This window comes from Balaenoptera acutorostrata, chromosome 14 (genome assembly GCF_949987535.1).
Source record: "Balaenoptera acutorostrata chromosome 14, mBalAcu1.1, whole genome shotgun sequence".
Taxonomy (NCBI): Eukaryota; Metazoa; Chordata; class Mammalia; order Artiodactyla; family Balaenopteridae; genus Balaenoptera; species Balaenoptera acutorostrata.
Genome location: NC_080077.1, coordinates 22,860,751 through 22,885,035, shown reverse-complemented (window position 1 = coordinate 22,885,035; position 24,285 = coordinate 22,860,751). Strand labels below are relative to the sequence as shown.

Sequence of the window (24,285 nt, the reverse complement as noted above, 5' to 3'; positions counted from 1 at the left end):
CAGAGGAGACCCATTTCTACAATGCTTTCCCAATCCATATTTATGCTGTAGTACAGTGATCATTATTCAGAATGAGAAGTTATAATGTTCTGAATAATCAAGGAAAAACTGAACGATTTTTATTGGTCCACGGCACACAATGTATTCTTTTAAAAATAATTTTAGGAGTAACGATCCCTATCATTAACTTGAAAATATTTATTATAAAACTCCCAATTTTTGAGCATTCTTATTAAAGCTTTACCATCTAAATAAAGCACAAAGAAGTTTTCATAGTTAACTGACCATTTCAGTTGTTTTTTTAGCAAGATCAAAATTAGTAAGCCACAGACCTGGTGGTAGTATAGTTTCCATTTTTCTTCGGAGTTTTTTTATTTTTTTAAGTTTACTAACCTTATAAGCATTTTTAAAAAATTATCGAAATTCCTTAACAAAGCTGATAACATAGTAGAAAAATGAATGAAATCAGTTTCATTCATGCTCATCTGGCATAAATTGTCATCTCCCTACAGTAAATATATATTTAGCTATTTAGAAGAGGAAAAAATATTGGAAAAGATGCAATTTTATTTATTTAAAAATATATTTAGATAAGTGAAATTTCTGCTGAAATTACAGATGAAATTCTACCTTCTGATTTACTCACACACTATATGTACCCCAACATGGCTCCCAGATACACGTGAATGGATTCTTTATATTAAACTGGTTAAAAATATACATACTTGTCTATAAATATATTCTCTGTATTTTCTGCCAAATTAGACATGTGTTTTTGACAATTATATAAAATTAATCTCTTGCTTTTCCTATATATATTTTTTATAAATTTATTTATTTTATTTATTTTACTTTTGGCTGCTTTGGGTCTTCATTGCTGAACGCGGGCTTTTCTCTAGTTGCAGCAAGCGGGGGCTACTCTTCATTGCGGTGGCTTTTCTTGTTGCGGAGCACGGGCTCTAGGCGCATGGGCTTCAGTAGTTGTGGTGCATGGGCTCAGTAGTTGTGGCTCGCGGGCTCTAGAGCACAGGCTCCATAGTTGTGGCACACGGGCTTAGTTGCTCCGCGGCATGTGGGATCTTCCCGGACCAGGGCTCGAACCTGTGTCCCCTGCATTGGCAGAAGGATTCTTAACCACTACACCACCAGGGAAGCCCTCCTATATTTTTATTTAGTAATTTTAATGATACCTGGATAAGTGTCTGTGTATTCTTCATAGTCATGTATCCTTTAACTAGAACTTACATGGTTGTTTGAATAGAGTACTTGGAAGTAAGAAAATAACACAGTATCTTTCAAAAATTCAATATCGAGAACTAGTGAACCATCTTTAAGCAAATAAATATTAAATCCTATTTTTAATAACATTCTGAAAACTATATTTATCACTTTTAATAAAAATGAGGAGGGGCACCAATGTCTTTGAATAAGATCTTTATTTACTGTTTATTTTAAATTATTATTTTTCCCTAATGATCTCATTTAGTGAAATTGTTCTATGAAAGATAAAAAGATAAAGTTTTTAGAAATAAGTATTTTATAGATTTTAGTTTATTTAAAAATCTATAAAGTATAGGTATTACATTATGCATTTCAAAATTTGAATAATATAAAATTAGTATTATTTTAAATACCATTGAAGAAGAGGGCAAGAGTAATTTGGTTTGGAAAAATACATTTAGCTCCCAAGCATCATAATATTTAATCATCCATAACTTTTAGATTGACCAGATCCAGAGACATGAAAATTTGCAGTTTACTTATTTTAATAAGGTACAAAAAGTCAAGACTTTTTGTGTGAATTATCTGGCAAAAGAAAACAAAATTCAAAGTGGGGAAGTTCTTAATTTACGTTCTCCTGGACTGAAACATTAAAATTTATAATACCCCATAGTTTTTTATATGGTACGCTTTAGTAATACTTAAAATTTACAGCACCGAATTCCTGTTTGTACAGTTTATCTAAATACTAAATGAAATGTATGAAAGATATCTCTGTTGAACAATAGCTACATTTCCTACTGGATTTTTTTTTTTTTTGGTTGGAAGACTTGAAAGGGCATTCATAGGGAAGTCAGAAAGATCTAGCTTACATGTTGATATGTGATTTATTATTCTGGATTTATTACTCTGTGAAAAGGGGGAAAAAAGCCTTTTCTAGATGGTGTCATTGATTGTTTTGTTTCCAAAGTATTAGTGATAAGAAAAATATTACATGGGCTCAAGTAAAAGAAATACGTACTTGAGAAAAAACTGTCATAACAATGTGATGATCAGTATACTGTAAATGTTTTTCTTTATACTATAACTTTGTAGTAAAAGAGTATTTGAAATGCTTTATTAATACAATCTGAATGTTTTACGTGAGTTTTAGCACATCACACAGAGCTATCCTAGGTCATGGCTACAGTACATACAAAATATCCAACCTTCTTTTTTTTTTTGCCGAGCCCTGCGGCTTGAGGGATCTTAGTTCTGCAACCAGGGATTGAACCTGGGCCCACGGCAGTGAAAGCGCTGAGTCCTAACCACTGGTCCACTAGGGAGTTCCCCCAAGATATCCAGTCTTAAAGATATGATATGATTTATCCTTTGGATGCGTGTAAAATTGACTTGGCATTTAGTTATAGATATATTTTAAAGAAAATAGTGTGGAAGAATATTTAAAGGATTCTCACTTACGGGAAGGAAATTTCCAAAGCTAGACAGTCTAGTAACTTTTACAATTAACTAGTTAAAAGATGTTTTCTTTAGACAATTGATACTATGAGGTACTGCCTCCTCCAGAAACTTTTGTTAAAGTAGCTGGGTGCCTTAAAACTATAAATAAAAAGCTTCTGCTTCCATTCTATTTTAGGCAATAATTGGTAGATAAGATTTAATGGAAAGGAGACATAGAGGACACACACACACTACTTTTAACATATCTAACATTGTGTTTGATAATCACTATGAGTCTAGAATTATAGTTATCAAGTTGTCTTTGCAATAAAATAGACTGATGACTACAAGGATATTTGAAGACCTCTTTAGATGATGGAGATATTAGGAAATGAACTGATTCTACTCCCACTTCAAATAATTCCAGGGACCGGAGTTTAGAACAAGGCAGAAAGAAGGAATGGGAGAGTAAGAGAATTGAGAGTCAAACCAGCCCCAATAAAGATCAGAATTATGAATCATTCAATAATCGGATTATAAAATACAGTGGATTATAAAAGTCAAAGGGAACTTGAGAAATATTCATTTTGCAGTAAAAGCTTTGCATGACTGAAAAATTTCCTGCGGAGTGGCAAAGGAGAGAAATAGGTGCTACAGATTTGTTGATGCATTGAGAGTTTTTGATATAAAAATGCAGTTGCCTTTAATCTTTCTTTAGTTTTCAATTAGGAACTACACTAGGGGAAAATGTATGTAACTTGAAAGAATATCTTGGTATCCTTGGCAGTCATGATGAAGGCTGTTCTACTTATACTTGTTGGCTGTTATCTATAAAGATGGTACACACAATGAAAATACTGAACAAACTTTTGGTTTGTAAATATAAAACACTATATTAAACCTCTTGCTTTTTTGGTTAGATATCTTTTTCGTATCATGATCAACTGTGTTTGAATTCAAAATAGTCTTTCTGGTTTGCATGTCAGTTAAGTACATGAATTTTTACTGAGTTTTTCTGACACACAAAAGGGAAGGAAATAAAATATAAATATTGGAACCCCCCCTCCCAGCATGTTCTGAATATACCCTTTAAGATGGTATATTTTGTGTTGAAACATAAATTTATGATCAGATAATTTCATCAGCTAAAAATGCATTTTTCCTGATGGCAACATGGTTAATAGTCTGGGGCTAAAACAACAAACTGAAAAGGGAAGTTTAATTATTACATGGTCAAAGTGACTGTTTCAGTAATCAAACTTGTAACTACTAGGCAGACTTTAATTTGCAGCAAAATTGGCTTAAGATCTTAATCCATTAAATTTGTTGGTTGTTGTTATGTCTTAGATTTGTGTTGAGGAGACAAAGAATATAAAGGTTTCTTATGTTGGTAATCTCACTGTAGGTTTTGTGGGGAAAATCCCCATGGTGTCTGGAGGGCTGGGTTAAGATAGCAGGCTGCTTGCAGGAAGGATGCTAAAACTGTTTCCCAGGTGACCTCACTGAAGGTCTTCTTGGTGAATTAGTCTAACCCTCAGTCTTGGAGGCTCAGAAGTTTGATTTTGAGCCCATTGTGAATGTAGATCCATCTCTTAATGGTAGATTCATCCAAGTTAATACTTGTCTGTTTGCTCCTTTGTTCATTCATTCATTCATTTTCAGGACCAGCACCAGAAATTAGACTAGGTTTTGGAGATACAGTGGTAAAAAGTCCCTGTGCTCATGGACCTAACAGTATGAGAGGCAAGAAAAATATTAAAACAAGTAACTGAAAGTTTACTTACAAGTAAAAGGATGTACAGAAATCTGAGTCAGAACTGATGATATTCAGCTGGCCAGCATCTCCTCTAAGTTGTCGGGGCCCAAGTCCTAATTGTTACGGGTTGTTAAATGTTTTTAAAATTACCCCTACTCACATCGCTGTCATGAGGTATCTCTTTACTTGAGAAACCAAATTTTAATGAGCCAATTTGTTGATATATAATGAGTAATATCTATCAGAGGAGCTGGAAGAGTAGATGGTACACCTATATAAGAAACCAGATAGTGGTCTGAGCATGAATTAAAAGATTGTGATGAATCCAGTTTTTAACTCTATCAATCCAAATGAGCCTGTGTATCCATTTCACAGGGACTCTGGGCCATTTTCTAGGATTTTCTTGCTGGCCTAGTACAGTACATAGATAGGTATTCCCATTGAGCTCTTCTTAGATTTTCCTTTTACCATATTTATTTTATTTCTCTACATTCATTTTGATAATAGTCAAGTCTTCCTCTTCTCAGAAAGATTCTCTTTTTCTAAGATGAATATGTCTGTTGGTATCAATGCAAAAGAGTGAAAATGTAATGCTTTAAAGAACAATCTGATTTCTAAATTCCTAGGGAACTCTTCATCATAGCTTCCAAATACTGACAAGAGTTTTTGTTTGAATAAGGTAGCTAAATATACTCCTGGATTCCTATGTTAGTTTTTTATATTTTGGACCAAACTACCATGTTTTTTCTGGCCAACAGATTTAAAATCTAAACATAAAGGTTTATTTTTCATAAATATGTTTTGAATTTGACCTTCACAGGGAACATTTTAAGTGTCGTAATCAATGAGGTTTCAGGTACCTCTTTACAGAGAACTACTGTGATTATGTTTTTGTGGTTGGATTTTTCTGAACCCATTAGCTACATGGTAATAGAGTGGTGGAATTCAGGTTTTGAGAATCATCACACCACTCGCTTACCAGAAATTCAATAAAAAACAAACATGAGTGATAGGTTTATGTTCTAGTACAGTATGTTTTTAAAATGGTGTTTGTTAAGCCCTCTAGAAGATACATCAAAAAGAATACGAAAATCCGCCTTTGATCAACTGAGCCGCCTTACAATTGGACTCTGCATCAAATGTTAAAAGATCAAAAGAAAGAGGCAAATTTAGACATAAGTTAAGAAAGGTCATTTTTCCAGCAGGAACAGTGTGTATCTTTGGATTGGTAAAAATAGGATAATGGAAAATATCATTTTCTAATTTTCTCCTCTGTTCATTCCTAACATCATTTGAAAGCATCTGCTACTTCAGCGTGAATGCAAAGTGTACTTCAGTGACTAAATAACTTCCTTTCTTTGTTTCAAAAAAATTCATGGATCATGAGCAAAGCGATAATTGAACATAAAGTTTTCTTTTGAGATATTTAGACTTCAGAAAAAGAAGAACTAGTTTCCTAAAAATTACTTTAAATCTTAGTGGTATCAATAGTATAGGAAGTTTTGTTGATCAACAGTATAGTTTGATTAGTATTCTGCAATGAATTATTTAATCAGTTGTCACTTGGTTAAATTAATCTGGAAATTTCTGCATTCCAAGTATGTTAAGAAAAGAAATCATGATCTTTAAATGAGTCATCTTGGTCTGTGAATTGATTGGGATTTGATGAAAATACAACTATTGATGTTTTTTCAATACAGGTAATTTTATTCTTGGCCTTGTAGAAATAGCAGGGACTAAAGAGAGAGCTAAAATGAGGGAACCTAAATGTTATGTCAGAATTATAATGCCATCACATTTTTTTAAACCATTAAAGCTGAGATATTAAAGTGACCCGACATTCCTAGGTAATGACTGGAACCAGACGTAACATCTTTTAATTCTCACTTTAGTATTTTTTCTACTGGATCACTGCAGTTTCCATGGAGATTTCTTTACTGAGCATCTTCAGTGCCTACTGTTCCATTCAAGCATGAGACAATGAAGTGACCAGATGTTGCAGGTTGAGTTCCTCCTGCAACTCAGACCCTGAAATGGGTATTAGATGTAGGAGGTGTATCAGGGAGTGGTCTCCTAGGGCAAAGAGAGAAGTTGGGCTTCGACCTAGTCACAGAAGTGGCCTCAGCAGATACTACAGGCAGCTCTGGAGCTGGGATACCCTTCAGAGTTCTCAGATTGGGGCAAGGGGGCTGGCCCTTGTGCCCCTACTGTGGTCAGTCACTGGGTCAGGGCTACTCTGGGAAGCAAGCGTGACTTTGGGTGCAGTGTCTCTTCAGGTGATGGCAGTCTTCTGAGGGAGACTCCCCTGTGAGCTGTCAGTGGCAAGCAGCCTCAGCAGCTGAGAGAATGAGTACAGTCCTGAAGAGGGGACCTGGTCAGTGTTGGGCAGCAGCCGTTACATCACCAGTAATCGAATGACTACGCTATGTCAGCCGTTTTGTAAGGCACTTTATATAGGGCTTCACTAATTCATGTAGTAACCCCAAAAAGGAGGTGATGTCTTCTCTTTCCTAAGAAGAAACAGAGGTTTAAAGAGGTTGAATGACATGCCCAAGATCACATACAAATGGCAAGTGTCCCTGACTCCAAAGTTCATGTTCTTTTCATGTTACTCCTTCTTACAGTGAGAAAGATGGTAGAGTGGATTATCTAAACTCTGAGATTCCTTAACATCCTTTGATTCTGGAGAAAATTTGAAGATTATTATTAATTGTCATTGTTAATACTGTGGGCACCCATATGGCCACCACTAGAAATAGATTTAGCATATAATGTTGACTACTAACCCAAATGAGATGTGACCCCTGACTTTCAGAAATGTACAGACTAGATTATACAAGCAAAGTGATGCATTAAGATGGTATACAGAAACCTTAGTTTTCCGTTCAATAAAACAGTGATATACTATACTTTGCAAGGTTGCTATGAGAATTTAACTTAAATATGGAAAGATAATTGTACATGACTTGAGACATCTTAGGCATGCTAACGTTTATTTTCTGGTTTAAATATAGCACAGGCATACACATATTAGAGAATATTTGCATTTACCATAGTTGGGAAATAGAAACAATTCTCATTTTGATTTTAATTTATAGTTTTCTCTCTGGCAAGTCAGTTGGTATCTCTGGGCCTTAGCTTCCACATCTGTAAAATGAGGGGCATGAGGTGGGTGACCTAGATTTCTGCAAGCAGTGATACCCTGCTAAATGTTATTGATAATAGAGATCCAGGTGGTTCAAGATGAAAACATGTATAATGTCAATAACTGGTCTTACATACAGTGACCCTCCTACTTTGGGAAATTCGTGACCCCTCTGCTATGGCTTCATGTTTTTCCCGAAGTGAATCATTTTCCTCTTTAATACTTAGAACCTATGCCTTAAACATAGTATGTGCTGAGTAAGTATAGATTGATTAGAGTGAAGCAAACATATTTTATGAAATCAAATATAATCTCAGCCTCAAATGAAATTCTAATTTAACTTTATCATAACCAGGAAAGAATAAACAAGTTGATGTTTTTCTATCATATAAGAATCCTGATTATTTAAAAATACATATCTTGTATTACATATATAATAAATATATTTAAAATATATGTAAAGGCATATATGTTAATGTTGTATATATATTTTGAAGTACACACGTGTGTGTGTGTTCTTTTCTCAATTTCTGGGTATTTGAGTGGTGAATCTTTGCCATGTCTAACACTGGGCACTGGGTATTTTGCAGTGAATTAAGTAACCATGATGCCTGACGTCATGGAAATTGTCTGCATCTATAGCATATACTCATCCAGAAGGCACACATATTATGTGTGTGCATGTAGAACTTTGTCCTTTTTTATTCTTTACTTTTTTGTTTAGCCTGGCTCATCTTATGAATTTGTGGTATTTAATCAATAAAAAAAAATCTGACAAAGAAAAAGCAAGCAAATAAAATTAGATGAAGAGTGCCAAGAAAAATAGTTTTGAATTTCAGAGTGTGTACCACAAGATTTTCAGATCTTCCCCCCACCACCCACAAAAAAACCCTGAAGAAACAAAAAACCCAAGCCTTTCTCTATGTGGGATGAAGGAAATTTGTAACTTTGTGTACCGGCATTAAACAGTGTCACGGAATGAACTGAAGATAAGTCGGTCATCTTAGAGATATTCATTTGGTTTTTCTGTTTTTTCTCTCTACTTACATTTTTATTGGATATAACCCAAAGAATCAAAGAGGAAGCAGACAGCAAAGGGCTCCCACCCAAGCTATGTCCAAAATCTATTTTATTTTACTTCTCTGTATTCCTTACCCCAGTTACCAAAGGAGGTCAAGAGGAAAATGTGATAGTTTAACCTGCCATAATGCTATTCCAATTATATCTAACAAGATGCCACTCATCTTGAGATGACTTAATCACAGCTTATATCATACATTCTGAGTGCAGTGTTCCCTCCAGCCTTCCCCTAAAATCCTGGATCAAATCAACTGAGCATTGGCATTATCTTTTCTTTTTTATTTCTTTTTTTCAGTCTGCTGAAGACAGCAAAAGGATCAGCACATTTACATTACTTGGATGTTGTACCAAGTGGGGTACAATTGGGTATACTCTTTTTCATTAAAATTTGCCTTTATTAAAGGTTTTGATAGAAAAGTTACTCTAACATGAAATTTTCTAACTAAAGTCCTTATTTTTTATACTTCTGAAAAGACTGTACCCTAGGAGGTAGATGCACATCCCTTTACATAGTTTCTACATCACTAGAAGCCCTGTAAAAATATCAAACTGTGAATTGAAAGGCTGTACCTAAGAATGATATCATGAAGCAAATTGATAGAACTAAACAGGATATAGTGGAGCCTTTGTCTTTTGCTTCAGCAGCCCAAATCTAATTGTTGAATAATGTGTTTTAGAGGACAGTGGTGTCTTTCATTGAAACGCTGTGCAAAAAGTTCCAGCCAGGCAGTGTGCTATTTCTAGTCAAGTGTATGGAGGGTTTACATACTGAGAGCAGCTGTACAGATGTTAGCATAGGAGCAACTCCGAAGCCAGTTCAAATGGAAACTTCGATTTGCGTCCAAAAGATCTTATGTGAACTATAGGTGTTTAATTATCAGCTCTCCAGTGAGGAAATGTTTAAATATAGTAAACAGAAATGACAAGCTAGGCTATCCTTTAAGGTTTTGCTTTTCTCATATTCTTCTGTGAAAAGGGTCTTTGTTGTGTTTGAGTTGCTAATGACCAGATATGATCCTGCATTTGTTGCTATACATTAAGTTTTTCATACAGTTACTTAGAACATTTCTCTTTTATGTTTTAGCCGAGAGCTTTGGCCTGCATTTTAAGTTCAGCGTGGTTCATATATTTCTTATTGACTGTTGTTTGTTATGAGACAGAGGAATTTCATCTGCATTGTTCACTTTTGAATCATGACTTATAGTTTTGTAGAAAAATAATTGTAAAACATCATAAAATAATACCCATAAAAATGGTGTGTCAGAGAAAAATATTTTTGATAATTTAAGAAAATATTCCTTTCAGGCAAAATCACCTATATGCAAACTATTAACATCGCTTTACAAGCAAATATTAACTTTTATTAAAATTTCAATAAACTTCTTTTGTTTTGGCTCATTTTGCATAGTGAGGCTAGCAGTTCTACTTAGAACAGTACCATGCTGGCTGGGTGGTCCTTCAGAAAAATGCCTGATGTCTTACTCATCCCCCAAATGGAACGTTAGCCAATTATATTGGAGAAGAAAATCATTTTGATTTTCTTGAGTAGAGACTTTACTCAGATTATCTTAGCAAATAATTTTCAGAAAAGATCTGTTATCCAGATATCTCCTACTTAATTCATTATTAAAGAATCAAAAAACCTAAAGTTCCTCACCTTTTTTGGATTGAGATTTGATGCCAAAATGGCATATAGCCTTCCCACCATATACCCTTCCCTGGGAAAATGATATATGTGTTTCTAAAGCTTTGTATTTATATTGGAATCCCAAATTGCCATTGTTTGAAATTTCCCTTTCAGTTTTTCTCTAAGATGGACCTCCTTAATGTCATTTCAATAGTCACTGGGGCCCAGTCTGCCTAAGCATCAGTGTTATTTTGATGAAGGGAGGCGGTGACTGAACTATGTATGATACCTGGTACTGAACAAGAATAATATTATACCTATTATTATTGGAAAATAACTTCCTTAGATAACACCCTACAAAACTTCCCTACTTGCTGTTCTAAATGGGATCGTGAAAGGAATCTGTATGTTAAAATAATATTTCCCTTTCCCTCAAACAACACTGCAAAGCTAAATAAATGATGGAGAGCATAGAAGCAATTTACAGACATTTCGAATGATGGCTCAGCTCCCTCAGTAGGGAGTGAAACAGTTATGTGCAGCCTGAGTACTCTGACACTCTCCAGCGACAGAGAGGTTTGCCCCAGTTCAGCCCTCTCAGGCACTGACCAACTTCTGTTCTTAGGTTGCACCTCCAACTGGAAACACGCTGCCCTGTTTGCTCTGTAGGCCACCCAGCCCACCCACTTTTGGTGGTTTGGCTTCCTCTCTGGCTTGCCTGCAGATGTGACCTTATTCCCCCGCCTGTAACAAGTCACTCTCCCATTTTTCTGAGTTTAAAAATAAAGCTGGCTGAAAGAAGACAGTAAGCAAGTAGATTTTTATATTCTCCTGGAAACTTATAATTATGCAGCTTGGTGAACTTCATGAACTTCTTCCAGTGTGTTTTTGCTGCCGACTTGTGATTGATGTGGAGGCTCTCTCAGGGCAGAGGTGAAGCAGTTTAACTGTGGAGAAGTTGATTGAGTTGCCTGTATGTACATAACCGGCCAGAGGCTGTACAGAGTTACACCTACATCGCCTGGTCCCTGACCCAGTGCAATTTGAAATCAGATAAACATTTTGGCAATGGTGTGGCAAACCAAGGTTCGACCTCATTGCTCAATAGGTGTATTAATTTTATGAAAGTAATAGATGATTTTTTTTCTTTTGTAAAGTAAGTTGGTAGGCATCAAGAACATACAAAAGCAGCTATATTAAGTAGAAAGGAGGTGATTTTTTTTCCCTGATGTAACCACACTCTAAATCTTCACAATCTGTCACAGCTTGCTCTGTAATTCTAAGCCAGCAATATTCAAAATAGCACAATAAGTACTGTTAGCAAGATGTGGAAATTTCTTGAGCAGTCGGAATATATCCCAGAAGCCAGGATGTTTGCCGAGCATTAGCTCTACTTGCATTCAACCTGCACTGGCTGATTTACGGCTCCAAAGTGGACAAATAACACGAACAAGCTGAGACTCATGAATACTCAAAAAGACCCTCTCGCCTCATAATATCTTGAGCTGTACGTCGGCATACTCCTTTCCTTGGGGAGCATCAGCTGTCTTCATGACTCTCCTGGAAGCTTCTTCCTAGTGAGGGGAGCAGTTGAAGCTCTGATGTGTGCGAGGCCCTAAGTTCATCACTCATACTAGGGTTTTAGAACCATAAGAGACATTTCTTTCAGCTGTGGAAACCAGGACCTCAATGGCTAGTCACTAGCTAGGGGCAGAACCCACTGTGATCCACTTGCAATATATCCCAGATATTCACACAACCATAGATTATTTCAAGAGAAAGGCAATTTAATCCCCTCTCATCTGGCACAAAGTAATCACTCACTAAATGCTAGTTGCTATTACAGTTGTTATTTTTATTTCTCTGCATCTCCAGAGAAGACGGGTTTATGACTTTTATATGTGTTTATATTGCTTATATTCACATTAAAAAAATACCTTGAAAGGTATAATTTTAGATCTGGAAAGGATCTTGAGAAAGCTTCTATTTCAGCTTCATAAGCATATTGTTCTTGCTACAATGTTTTTTTTTATTGTTCTTGCTACAGTGTCTTTTTCCCACAACAATAACAATTTTTTTTTTTATCAGATAGACCTTGTGATTTAGCTAGAAAGGAGTTGGACTAGAAGAAATCTTTTTAAAGTTCAACTTTAGAGTTTACGGAAAATACCTTGAGATAATCTATTTCTTTCTCTCCCTCTCTCACACACTTCTCTAATATACTTTACTTGAGATCTATGTGCAAAGTTAACATTATATAAATATTTTGAAAAGTAATTAACTCCAGTGATGGATTAACTTAAGGCAGTTAGCGTATTTAAACAACCTATTTATGTATAAAATGGAAAGTTTTAACAAAAAAACATTAAAAAAATCTATATTATGTAATTTTTACATGAGCTCTTTCTTATTACTAAGATGTTTACATTAAAAAGTATTCTGTAAAAGGGCAAAATTATGCCAGTTGCATCTATAATTTGCTTTGCTCCAAACCTTGACTATTTAAACTGCTTCCATTATGTGTACAAACCTGAGTGTTTTTTGTTTTTTGTTTTTTTTATGTCTTCAAATTAAAGGCTCATTTGGAAAATTTGAGCTAAGATATATACACTTACTCAGCTACTACCATCTTCTTCCCAATATATTCTCCCAACTTATTAGGAGGGCAAGTTTGTAAAAGCAAAACTAGTTCTAGCTATTAATTTCAGGGACTTTATCTGCACCCACATAACAGGGACCTTTTAATCCTACCTTCCCTCTGACCACCCTCTGATAAACATATGTAAAGATATTTAAAAGAAAACTGAAAATGAATGGAAGTAGGGGCCCAGAAAATTGAATAAATGAATGAATGAATAAATGAATGAATGAACAAACTGAAATATGGCTAACATGCTCTGCTATTAAATTACAACCACAGTCACAACAGTCAAAGTGAATATGATTTGAGCATCTCACTTTGAACCAAGTACAGTCCTAGTACTTTACATGGATATCTCATTAGCTGCATTCATGTGCTTAAGAAGTTAGTCATGTGCTATTTAGCCAGTAATGACATCATTGCCTTCATGGGTATTAGAACTATAATTAGCTTTTATTAGGCTAAGACATTCTCTACTTATGTTGGTAATATTTAGCAATAATTTTCTCATTAATGCTAACATAAACCAGTTTTATCCTGCAATGCTGCCTAGATAGTCCATATGGAAAGGCTTTCTGTGACATTCTCAAGTAAAATGAACATTTTTTTATAGTTCCCTCAGTTTTTTTTTAGGGGTAATATTACATCAAAGTAAGACAGATCTTCGATAAATGCTACCTTGGTCACTTTGCTGCCTTTTTATCTTACCCATCAACAGTTAGGCTTTGATTCACTGAATCCTTGTAGAATTAATCTTCCTTTACCACTGTAACTGCTTTTTTCTTTCCACAAACAAGCTGCCAGGATGGTTTGCTGTCTTTTGTCTCTCTTCTTGTCATCCGTCAGCCCTTTGGGTTAGGCTGCAGTGATTCTTACAGCAGTCTTTGTTCTGGTAATTTTGTGTTGTTTATGTGTACAAGGGTGAGGTTTTAAAAAATATCTGCTATATACAAATCTGATTATTTTACTTTCCCCTAATTAAGACCATTTTATTTTCCCTACTGCTTTTATTATATTTAAAAAAGAATTTTTTTAGCATGGCTTGCAAAATCCTGTAGAATCTAATCTCTGCCTATCTTGCCATCTTTATCTCATGTTTCTCCCCACCTTGCACACTCTGCTTCAGCTAAACTAAACTCTTAAGTTACTGGAACAATCCCTGCTCTCTCTCACCCGCAAGCCTTTGCAAACTGCTGACCCTACTGCACAGAACCCTCTTTTCTTTTTCTCCTCTGCTTCCCTTCTTCACTGGCCCACTTCTCTGCTGCATATTCAGGTCTCAGTTTCTTCCTCATCTGTTAGGAATGGCTCTGTTTCTACGAAATCTAAACATTGGTTATTGCACTCATCTACCTGCTCCATTAGAGCAATTTTCACATTGTATTATCACAATCTACTTATTTATCTGTATTTGTAGTAATCTCTATGTTCCATCATGTCAGGGATTGTATCTTGCCCACAACTGCATTCCCAGTGCCCAGCACAGTGCCAGGCACATAGATGCTTAATAAGTATTTACTGAGTGAATGGTTATGGGGAGATGGTGAGAGATGAGTTAGAAAGGGTGAACAGGACAAATATGGAGCGCTATATGTGTCATTCAAAGAAGCTTGTCTTGTTGGATTTCAGAGAAGATTTCAAGTTAGAGAAAACATTTTATTTTTTTAGTTTTTTTTTTTTCAATTCTTCTTTCTCATTTTGTTTTTATTTGTGTTTAAATTAGAAAGAGTGAAAGAATGCTAGCTACAGGGTGTAATATATTTTTTTATTTTATTTTTTAGTTAGTTATCTATTTTATACATATGAGTGTATATATGTCAATTCCAATTTCCCAATTCATGCCACTCCCCACCCCGCTTTCCCCCCTTGGTGTCCATACGTTTGTTCTCTACGTTTGTGTCTCTATTTCCGCCTTGCAAACCGGTTCACCTGTATCATTTTTCTAGATCCCACATATATGTGTTAATATACATTTGTTTTTCTCTTTCTGACTTACTTCACTCTGTATGACAGTCTCTAGTTCCATCCACATCTCTGCAAATGCCCCAATTTCGTTCTTTTTTATGGCTGAGTAATATTCCATTGTGTATATATATATATATATATATATATATATATATATATATTACATCTTTATCCATTCATCTGTCAATGGACATTTAGGTTGCTTCCATGACCTGGCTATCGTAAATAGTGCTGCAGTGAACACTGGGGTGCATGTGTCTTTTTGAATTATGGTTTTCTCTGAGAAAACATTTTTGTACTTGCATTTGCATTTTCACAGATATTTCTTGTAGTGATGGGGAGGATGAATTGGAGGTGACAAGACTATTGACAAAAAGACTAGTTACTGAGCTTTTTTCCAGGAGAGAGAAGACAAGAAGCTTAAACTAAGTAGCCATGGGAATGAGAGAAGGGGATAAATGAAAAACCATGAATAAAATCATATATGGTCATGGCCCTTGACAAACTATTTTAAGGGGTGTGGAAGAAGGAAGAGAGAAGGGATATTCAGAGTCCTAGCTTGGATGATTTTCTTACAACTAACACTTATAACATGGATAAATGGTTTGAGGAAAGATGTTTGGATTGAGGGATCTATGAGATATCCAAGTGGGGATGTTGAGTAGACATTCTCGAGTGCGGGTGTGGTGTGCACTAGAACATGTATGTCGTCAGCATTTGGACATAATGGAGACCTATGTTTAGATGAGATCACCCAGAGAGAATGAACGTGGGGGGAGAAGAGCTGAAGGGAGAGGAGAGCCCCATAAAGGAGTGGCTTGGGGCAGACTTGGTTTTAAGGATCAGAAATCCATAATGCAGGATCAACAGAGGTGGCACAGTAGGTATAAGAGTTCTTGTCATAGAATCCAAGGAGAAGCCACAAAGAACAGCTCCTTCGTTGGTGACATGGCATGTCTAGAATTAAAGTCTCTGCTCTTCAAAGTTCTGCTTTTCTCTCATCTCTCTGTTCTTACATTTTTTCTCTTTCTCTTTTCTCCGTCTGCCCATCAGTGTCTTTGTTTGCAAGTGGCCAAGGAAGCTGCTACCTTTGAGTTTATATAACTTTGTCATTCTGTTGTTCATCGTTTTCTGAATAAATTATCCGTGCCTCTAACTTCAAAGAGAGGGCATCTGACCGAGTAGCCAAGCCCATGATTTGGTTCCCTTCAGGTCAGGGGTCCTCCCCTGGGGTCATGGGACAAATACAACTGCCAGAGATGTAGGAGAGGCAGATCTTCCTGGGAGCAGGTGCACGCATGGAGATTGTGAATAGCTTCTGCAGTATGTTGTTACTTAAAGGAGTGCTTTTCAGGTTTTAATGTGCTTGCAAATCACCAGAAAATCTTGTTAAAATACAGATTTTGTTTAGAAGGTCTGGGTGATTCCACTTGTCTAATGAGCTCCCAGCTGCTGCTGCTGCTGCTGGTCTGAGGCCCATACTTTGAACTGCAAGGATTGTAAGGGCCGGTAGAGCAGAGGTGAGCTCAGAGAGGGCAGAGAGAAAGGCAGGAGGAGAACAAGGAGACGGTAGGAACCGAGTGGGGAGACTGAGAATCAGGGAGTGTTCAGAGGCATCAAATGTTACAGAGCATGAGTGAGATCAAATTGGAAGCCTCTTTAGTATAAATAATCTGCATGATTTTGAGAATTCTTTCAACAGTGCTCAGAAGTCTATGCATTAGAGAGCAAGAAGGTCCATGGCTAGATTAATACAGAGTTAGGGGTTTACAGTGCAGGAAAGGAGGGGATAAGAGACTTGAATGTATTAACCAGAAGGTAGATTAAGTGATAGGCCAGGCAGCTGTAGACTGTTTCAGATTGTGCATTGCCCTTAGATTGTTGTTGTTTTGTTTTTAACAGCTGGAGAAAAACTCAACCATTACTTAAGAGAGAATAGTTTCCCATGAAATGTGTGTGGGTGTGTGTGCAAATGCATGCACGTGCAAGGGATATATATCTTGCAAGGATATATATCTACATAATAAGCTGACTCTAGAAGGATTTACAACAGTTGACTTGTTTGGATCTCCCAAAAGTATTACCTTTTGCAGTTACATATGGAATGTTCTCATGCCAAGGTGATTATGGAAAGACAGGATTCAAAGTTTAAGCATTAACAATATTGCAGAAGACAGAAATGTGTTTGAGGGTGTGGTGCATATGGATCTCTTTGGAGCTTCAAAAAATTGTCAAGCTTAATGGTGCCTCACCAAGAAACCTTCATTTCAACTTTTTGTTAGTTTTCTAGCAAGGCCAGACTTAACTGAACTCATTCGAGTAGAGTGGTACACTTTTGAACTCAGACCTAAGTCATTGCGGTACCTTCATATTCATGGTGCTTCCAAAGAACATTTTGAGGTTGAAACATCACAGAGGGAAATCAGACAATTTTCTGGTTAACCCTGGGGAAGCCAGTGTTTTAGGAGGAGTTTGAGAGCAAACAGATATCCTTCCTTGGCTGCTGAGAGTTCTAGCAGGAGAATGGAATGGCCAACTTAACCTTGGTGAAAGAGTGACTTTCCCCTGGACGGCAATGCTGTCTTTGAGTGCAGGGCTTGAAGAGGAGTGGTGAGGGAGCGCGGGGATGCTTGCCAAGTCTGTCACATTAACAGAAACGCAGATGCCACAGCCAGACTGCTTTCCGAGTCCTTGCCATCCTGAAAAAATATGCATAGAGGCCTGAAATCACTTAAATTTAAATACTTACTTTGATGAAGTCATTCAGTTCTGTGTATTATCAGTCATTTAACGCATGCCAGCATCTAAAGTATTATTTATATTTTACATTTCAGTGATGTTATATCTGGCAGCATTTCACTTGATCTGGAGAAATGGTGTGTGGCTGTCCTGGCTTGGTAATGATTAAGGCATCAGGCTGATCCTGGAGCTCTCAGTTGCCGCCCTGAGGCTTAATCTTCAGAAACCACCAAGGCTACTAAATATTTTAAACCTTTTTAAGCAACTCATTGATTAGAATTTAATAGATTCACATAGGTAATTCAAACAGTGACTTTGAACAGATGCCAACTGAATAGGCAACTGAAAAGAAATTTTCTGGAGATATTTTTTTCACCGGCCAGGTTTTACAACAAATTTATTAGTGGCAGTTTTACACACATTCAAATTAAAAAAAAAAAAAAAAAGATTTAAGTGCATTCATTTCTTCACCACTTAACACAGTATAGGAAAATCAGTTATTTTGTCTACAGATCTGTGTTGAAAGCCGCTAAAATTAATCTCTTTCTATTTATCTCTTAGGATCTGATACTCCTGTCTTAGATTTTAAAGCACATAATATTTGATTTATAGAGAAGTACTTACAGCAAAGGTGGAGTAAGAATCCAAATCTCAGATTTAAAATAATGAGATAATGGTTCCATTAAATCTAAATCTAAGTGTTCTTTATAAATTGAGATAGCCTTTGGCATAACTGGGAGGTTTTCCATTTCAGATTTGAGTTTCTTTGAAGAATAAAGTTTTGTGCAAATATGCAGAAGTAAATTATTACTCAGCGTTGCAAGCATAGGCAAGAACCGAGGGTGGAATTTGGTTTGTTTGTTTAGATTACCTGAAAACTGCTTTTATAAATTATGAGTGTGAATATGTTATTATATCTGTCTTTGAGAACAACTTGAGCCAGATGTTTTGAGTTGGCTTGCTTTTAGAAAATGTTAACTCTGGTTTTACCAAGCCCTCATTCAGTGGCTACTTCAGTAGCCATCTTTTTAAGTAGCCCCACCTTTAAGAGAGAACAAATTAATTTCTTCATGAACTGGCTCACTGTGTAGGAATCAATTAGCAGTGACATTTGATTGCTCCAAGTGGACAAATCCAAAGCACTACATTTCAGACTCTCTAACATTCTTTACTAAAATATTTCAAAATTAGTTTCTTAAAATATATCAATTTTAGGGTGATTACACTAAGTTTGAGTGTAAACATATGTTTACACTTAATTTCGTATGTTTAACTATGAAATTGCCCATTAAAAAGCATTGTCTCTTAAAACAAGACTTGGGCTCATCACTTTGCTGTGTCTTTTGTTTAATCTTGGCAACTTTTTTCCTCCTCTAGAAAAACACTAGACTTATATTCAAAAGAGCTGGTTTGAACCTTGGTCCTGCTATCAATTAGATATGTAACTTTGGACAAGTTATATAATCTTTAATAGTCTTATTCATGTCATCTGAAGAGGGAGGAGGTGCTAATTCCCAGGGTTGTTATGATGCCAAGTGAGATAATCTATGTGAAAGCCCTTTACTGTGATCTATAAATATAATGAACACGATGATACTGTGCCTAGTTTAATTGACATTTCATCCAATTAAGATAATCGCTGTTTGGTAGCATTATCTCTAAATGCGGTTTAGCTACTGCAGATGAGATTCACATAGAAGAATGCTTTGAGTGCTTTTTAAGTGATTATTATGGGTGTCTTCTCTTTCTCTTTTCTATCACGAGTGCCTAAGGGAAAAAGCGATTCTTTTAAGGTGGGGTGCTACTTTTTCTGTCTTAAATTATTGATGCACAGATTTTGTTATAGTAATGATTAATAATAGCCAACATTTAAATAGTGCTAACTCTGTGGCCAGTACAGTTTCCAGGACCTTCCAGTATTAATCTATCTAGTCCTCCCTATAACCATGGGTGGTGGGCACTTTTATTACCACCAGTATAAAGTGGTGAAGCTGAGGTACAGAGAAATTAATTTATTCAAGACTACATGGTCAGTGTGGTCAGTCAGATCGACTTGTTTTTATGCCTTTCATTAGCTCTAGGGAAGAATTTGGCAAAAATAATGTATCATGATAAAGACAACAATGAACGTTCGTTGGGTCTTGGATGTAGGGGATAGCATCTCATTTTGGAGAAATGATGCTGCGTGCATGCGTGTTGGGATGACACAGAGACTGTATCTTATTTTCCTTTCTTTTTTTCTTTTATAATCTCCAGTGCCTTTCACTGGGTACATTACTGTTAATCTACTAGGATTAGTTCTCTCTCCTGAGCCCAAGGTACAGTAACAGAAAGCTAAACGTGTCAGAGAGGCAGGCCCCGCTCATCTCAGTCTCTTGCTGTGAGTGAAACCATTGGAAGAAAGAGCCCCGAAACCCCATCCAAAGAGATATCTTTGCAGACCTTATGCACTCAGCCTTTTTTTTTGGACTTAGACTTTGGTTGACTTAGTTTCATATACTGTACTTAGTCATTCTTTAATTTAGGTGTGTTTTCCTTCATTTAAGTGACTCATTTATTTGTTCATAAATTTAATAAATTTTATCAAAGGTCTCCCATGTGGTGGGGGTGCTGCGAGGTCCTGAGGGGTAAGATGGTGACTATGACAGTACGTACCCTCTGCTTGTTGAGCCTGGAGAATAGTGGGAGGATCAGACGATAAACAGAATAACCTCACACATGGAATTGACCCAGCTGCTCTGAATCCTGCTACAAGGAGAGGAGCACAGTGCCCCAGGATAAGAGAAGGCATTGGCTAACACTTGATGATCATAGATTGTTTTCTCTGTCTATCCTCAGCCCTGTAAAAGATGTTGGAGACTTAGGGAGAAAGAGCCAGAGGGAGGGCAAGTTAGAAAGAATGGTTGGGGAGCAGAGTTGGCAAAGCAAACCCCTGCATAACACAAGGTGGCAGCAGGGAAAGGAAAAAAGAAAAACCTAACTTGAGCAGCATAACACATCTAAATGCTTGAATATATCACTGCATCATGGAAGAATAAGTAGTACTTGTACTAACTACCGTTTTCAAGAAAAGTCATTGCATATTCATTCTACTCAACCCAGTAAAAGAGGGAAGACACAGTAAGTTGAGAGTGAGTTCCATTAACATGGTAGAAGTCTTTTACTGTTAGAAAGTGTATGTGTCAGTTTTATGACCGTTTATTTATCCAGAATGTTGGATAAATGACATTGCTGCCTACATTTATACAAATGTTTAAAAGCAACATGAATATTAATTTCAAAAGAATCACTAAATAGAAAGACAGTAGACCTTGGTTTCTGGATCCAGCTGGTGACCAGGCCCTGGATAAATACTACTTGAGAAATAATGGATTGCTTTACTTTTCTTCCTACCTCTTATTATCATCTGTCTTTACATTATTGTTTGTTTATCTTTGGGTCCAAAACTGAAGTGTAAGAATTATTCAGACAGAGACTTTGTCTTTCCTGCTCATTGGTATATACTATTTAGAATAGTGCCTGGCATGTAGCAGGCACTCAATAAATATTCACTGAATGAACGAATAAATAAGATAATCGCACAGGTATATAATTACCAACTAAAATAAACAAGCGGGAGAAGTGAAAGTATTTTTCAAAACTATAAGTACTGGGCTTCCCTGGTGGCGCAGTGGTTAAGAATCCACCTGCCAATGCAGGGGACACGGGTTCGAGCCCTGGTCCGGGAAGATCCCACATGCAGCGGAGCAACTAAGCCCGTGCGCCACAACTACTGAGCCTGCGCTCTAGAACGCTCGAGCCACAGCTACTGAGCCTGCGAGCCACAACTACTGAAGCCTGTGCGCCTGGACCCTGTGCTCCACAAGAGAAGCCACCGCAATGAGAAGCCCGCGCACCACAGTGGAGAGTAGCCCCCGCTCGCTGCAACTAGAGAAGGCCCACATGCAGCAAAGAAGACCCAATGCAGCCAAAAATAAAATAAATAAAATAAATAAATTTAAAAAAACCCAAAACTATAAGTGCTTCACACATACAAGGTGATGCTGTTTCTTTGAATTTTAGAAAAAAATACAATCTGCCAGAAGGTAACTTGTTGAATTTTTTGTACTGGTAGCTAGCTTTCTCTTTAAACATTTATTTCCTAACTGTTTCTCTTCCATGGTTTGTAATATTGTTCTACATTTATGGTTCTATAAGATCCCCTCCACCCCAGCTCAGTTAGCCTGTAGAGTAGAGATTCGTAATCTGAGTCAGTGTACCTATGTGAAATCCAGTGTTGCCTCCTGAGGCCTCATGTACTCCCTGAAATTGTATGCCAAGGGCAGTGGCCCCCGTACACTTTACTGGAGGGAGTTCCCCTGACTTTTATCAGATTCTCAGCATTTATGAGCCCCCAGTTTAAAAAATCAGAGCTCTAAAATTTTGTATTTTTCTTTTACTTTTTGTTGCTCTTTTGGTTTTTCTTTTCCTTCTTGAGATGGTTTCGTCTTCCTTTTAATGTTGATGATTATGTTTTGGTATTTTAAAATGTTTACCGTTTGATTGTCCCCATTGTGCGGTACTCTTGGGTAATTGCACGCCTCTGATCCCAGCCCTTCTCTCTGTCTCTCTTTTGTCTGGCCAGCAGCGTGGGGATGTGCCAACTGCAGGGTTGTCCTCTCCAACCCTTCTGGGACCTTTACTTCTCCGTGCTACCCTAACGACTACCCCAACAGCCAGGCTTGCATGTGGACCCTCCGAGCCCCCGCGGGCTATATCATTCAGATAACGTTTAATGACTTCGACATTGAAGAAGCTCCCAATTGCATTTATGACTCATTATCCCTTGATAATGGAGAGAGCCAGACTAAATTTTGTGGAGCAACTGCCAAAGGCCTATCATTTAACTCAAGTGCGAATGAGATGCATGTGTCCTTTTCAAGTGACTTTAGCATCCAGAAGAAAGGTTTCAATGCCAGCTACATCAGAGGTATGTAAACCAAAGGCAGCGCCAACCTTCTGGTTTCATTTAGCATGCTCTACAGTAAACACGAGGACCAGAAGACAGTTATGCTCTTTTATGTGAATGTGAATGATTAGGATTAGAATTTAAGTGCAAGAATCTGTTAGTGTTCTCTGAACGTTCTCATTAGTGATATAGTTACCAGATCCAAAATCTGGTTACAGTAGAGCTGAAATTCTTTTATATTGTTTATATACAGAACATTTAAAGGCTGCTTGAAAGACCCTGTAGATATCCCACAGCTAATAATTGAATCTGTAATTCTAACATCTCTCCATCAAACATTTAAAACATTCTTATTTAGAAATCCTTTTATTTTAGGCTTTAAAGATGTTGCCCTTTTCAGGAACTAGGGGGACAAATGTAGGAAATAAACATATAAATTAAAATGTAAAAAGAGCTATGTATAACTGAAGCTAATAAACAGCAGAGCCTGAGGAAAGCCCCTTGAAAATGGCGAATTGAAGGAAAGAAATATATTTTTATCAGACATATTTCCTGGATTCTGGCATATCAGAACATTTAAATAATCTCATTCTCTCCAAGCCAGTCTTCGCTTAAGGAAAACTCAAGCTTTGAGACTGTGAGATTTAGTTATAATTTTTTTTTCCTTCTGAGCTGCTTAAGTAGCTGTTATGTATCAAAAAAAGAAACAAAAGAGAAAGGCACCACTCTGACCATTATTATTACAAATTGTGTTTTTGGTTTCAGCTTTATTTACTGTTTGTGACTGACATTAGATATATGTGTGGTTAATTGAAACACACATGCTTTAATTTTTCAAATAATGTTTTAAGGTTATAAGATACTGTAGGAAATTTGAGAATTAAAAAAGAAAAGCAAATTAGAATTACCTGTACATCTACCACCCAGCCATAACCACTAATAAAATGTTGATGGACATATTTCCTTCAAGCCTTCTTATTTTAACAATGCATGTAGAATACTGGGTTCATATTGTATAAGTATCCCTTTGGGTAAGTAGACCTATAAACTGCTTTATATATAAGAATTAGACTAAAAAATCATCATTCTATTAGATTCCATCATGAATTTTTGACTAGAATATTTATATTAAAATGATGTTATTACTGTAGAGCTATTCTTGGTATGTATTAAAATATATTCAAACTAGTATTCATGTGAAGCCAGTACTGAACAGTATTTCTGGGGAGAGCTACTTCTCTCTCCAATCAGTACATAATGTTTCACAATATCTATAATATTAGCACAGAGCTAAATCCATTGTGTTACTTAATAATTTTACATATGTCACAGAAGGACTAGGCTAAAGCATTTTTATTTTGAATTTATCATGCACATAATTATAGTCATCTATATTAGTAATCAGTAATAGCTGTATATCGACTATGACACAGATACTGCTCCAGTGCTTTGAGGGTATTAACTTATTCAGTTCTTATTGCCCACCTGTATAATAGGTGCCTTTCCCTATGCTTTATAGACAAGGGGGCTAAAGTAGAGTGCATGCCCAAGATCACAGGGCACTGTGTGGGAGAGCTGGGCAGGGAGCTCCACTGTCTGCCCTTTAACCACTGCTCTTACTGTCCCTCAGAAACTAGCTCACACGCCCAGACGTAAAAGAAATATAGCTTAAAGTGCCATTTTTGTTTGTTTTTTTTACCCGACTCCCTCTCCTCAGTGGAAT

At 36.6% G+C, this 24,285-nt stretch overlaps 1 protein-coding gene across 1 annotated transcript in view; it reads left to right on the top strand.

Annotated features, from left to right (window-relative positions):
• The window catches only part of ADGRG6 (adhesion G protein-coupled receptor G6), a 132,036-nt gene that overhangs the window by 41,862 nt on the left and 65,889 nt on the right, over window positions 1-24,285 (top strand). Inside the window, exon 3 of the mRNA XM_057528194.1 lies at window positions 22,242-22,583. Within this exon, the coding sequence (XP_057384177.1) occupies window positions 22,242-22,583 (342 nt within the window). The remainder of the gene's footprint in view (window positions 1-22,241; window positions 22,584-24,285) is intronic.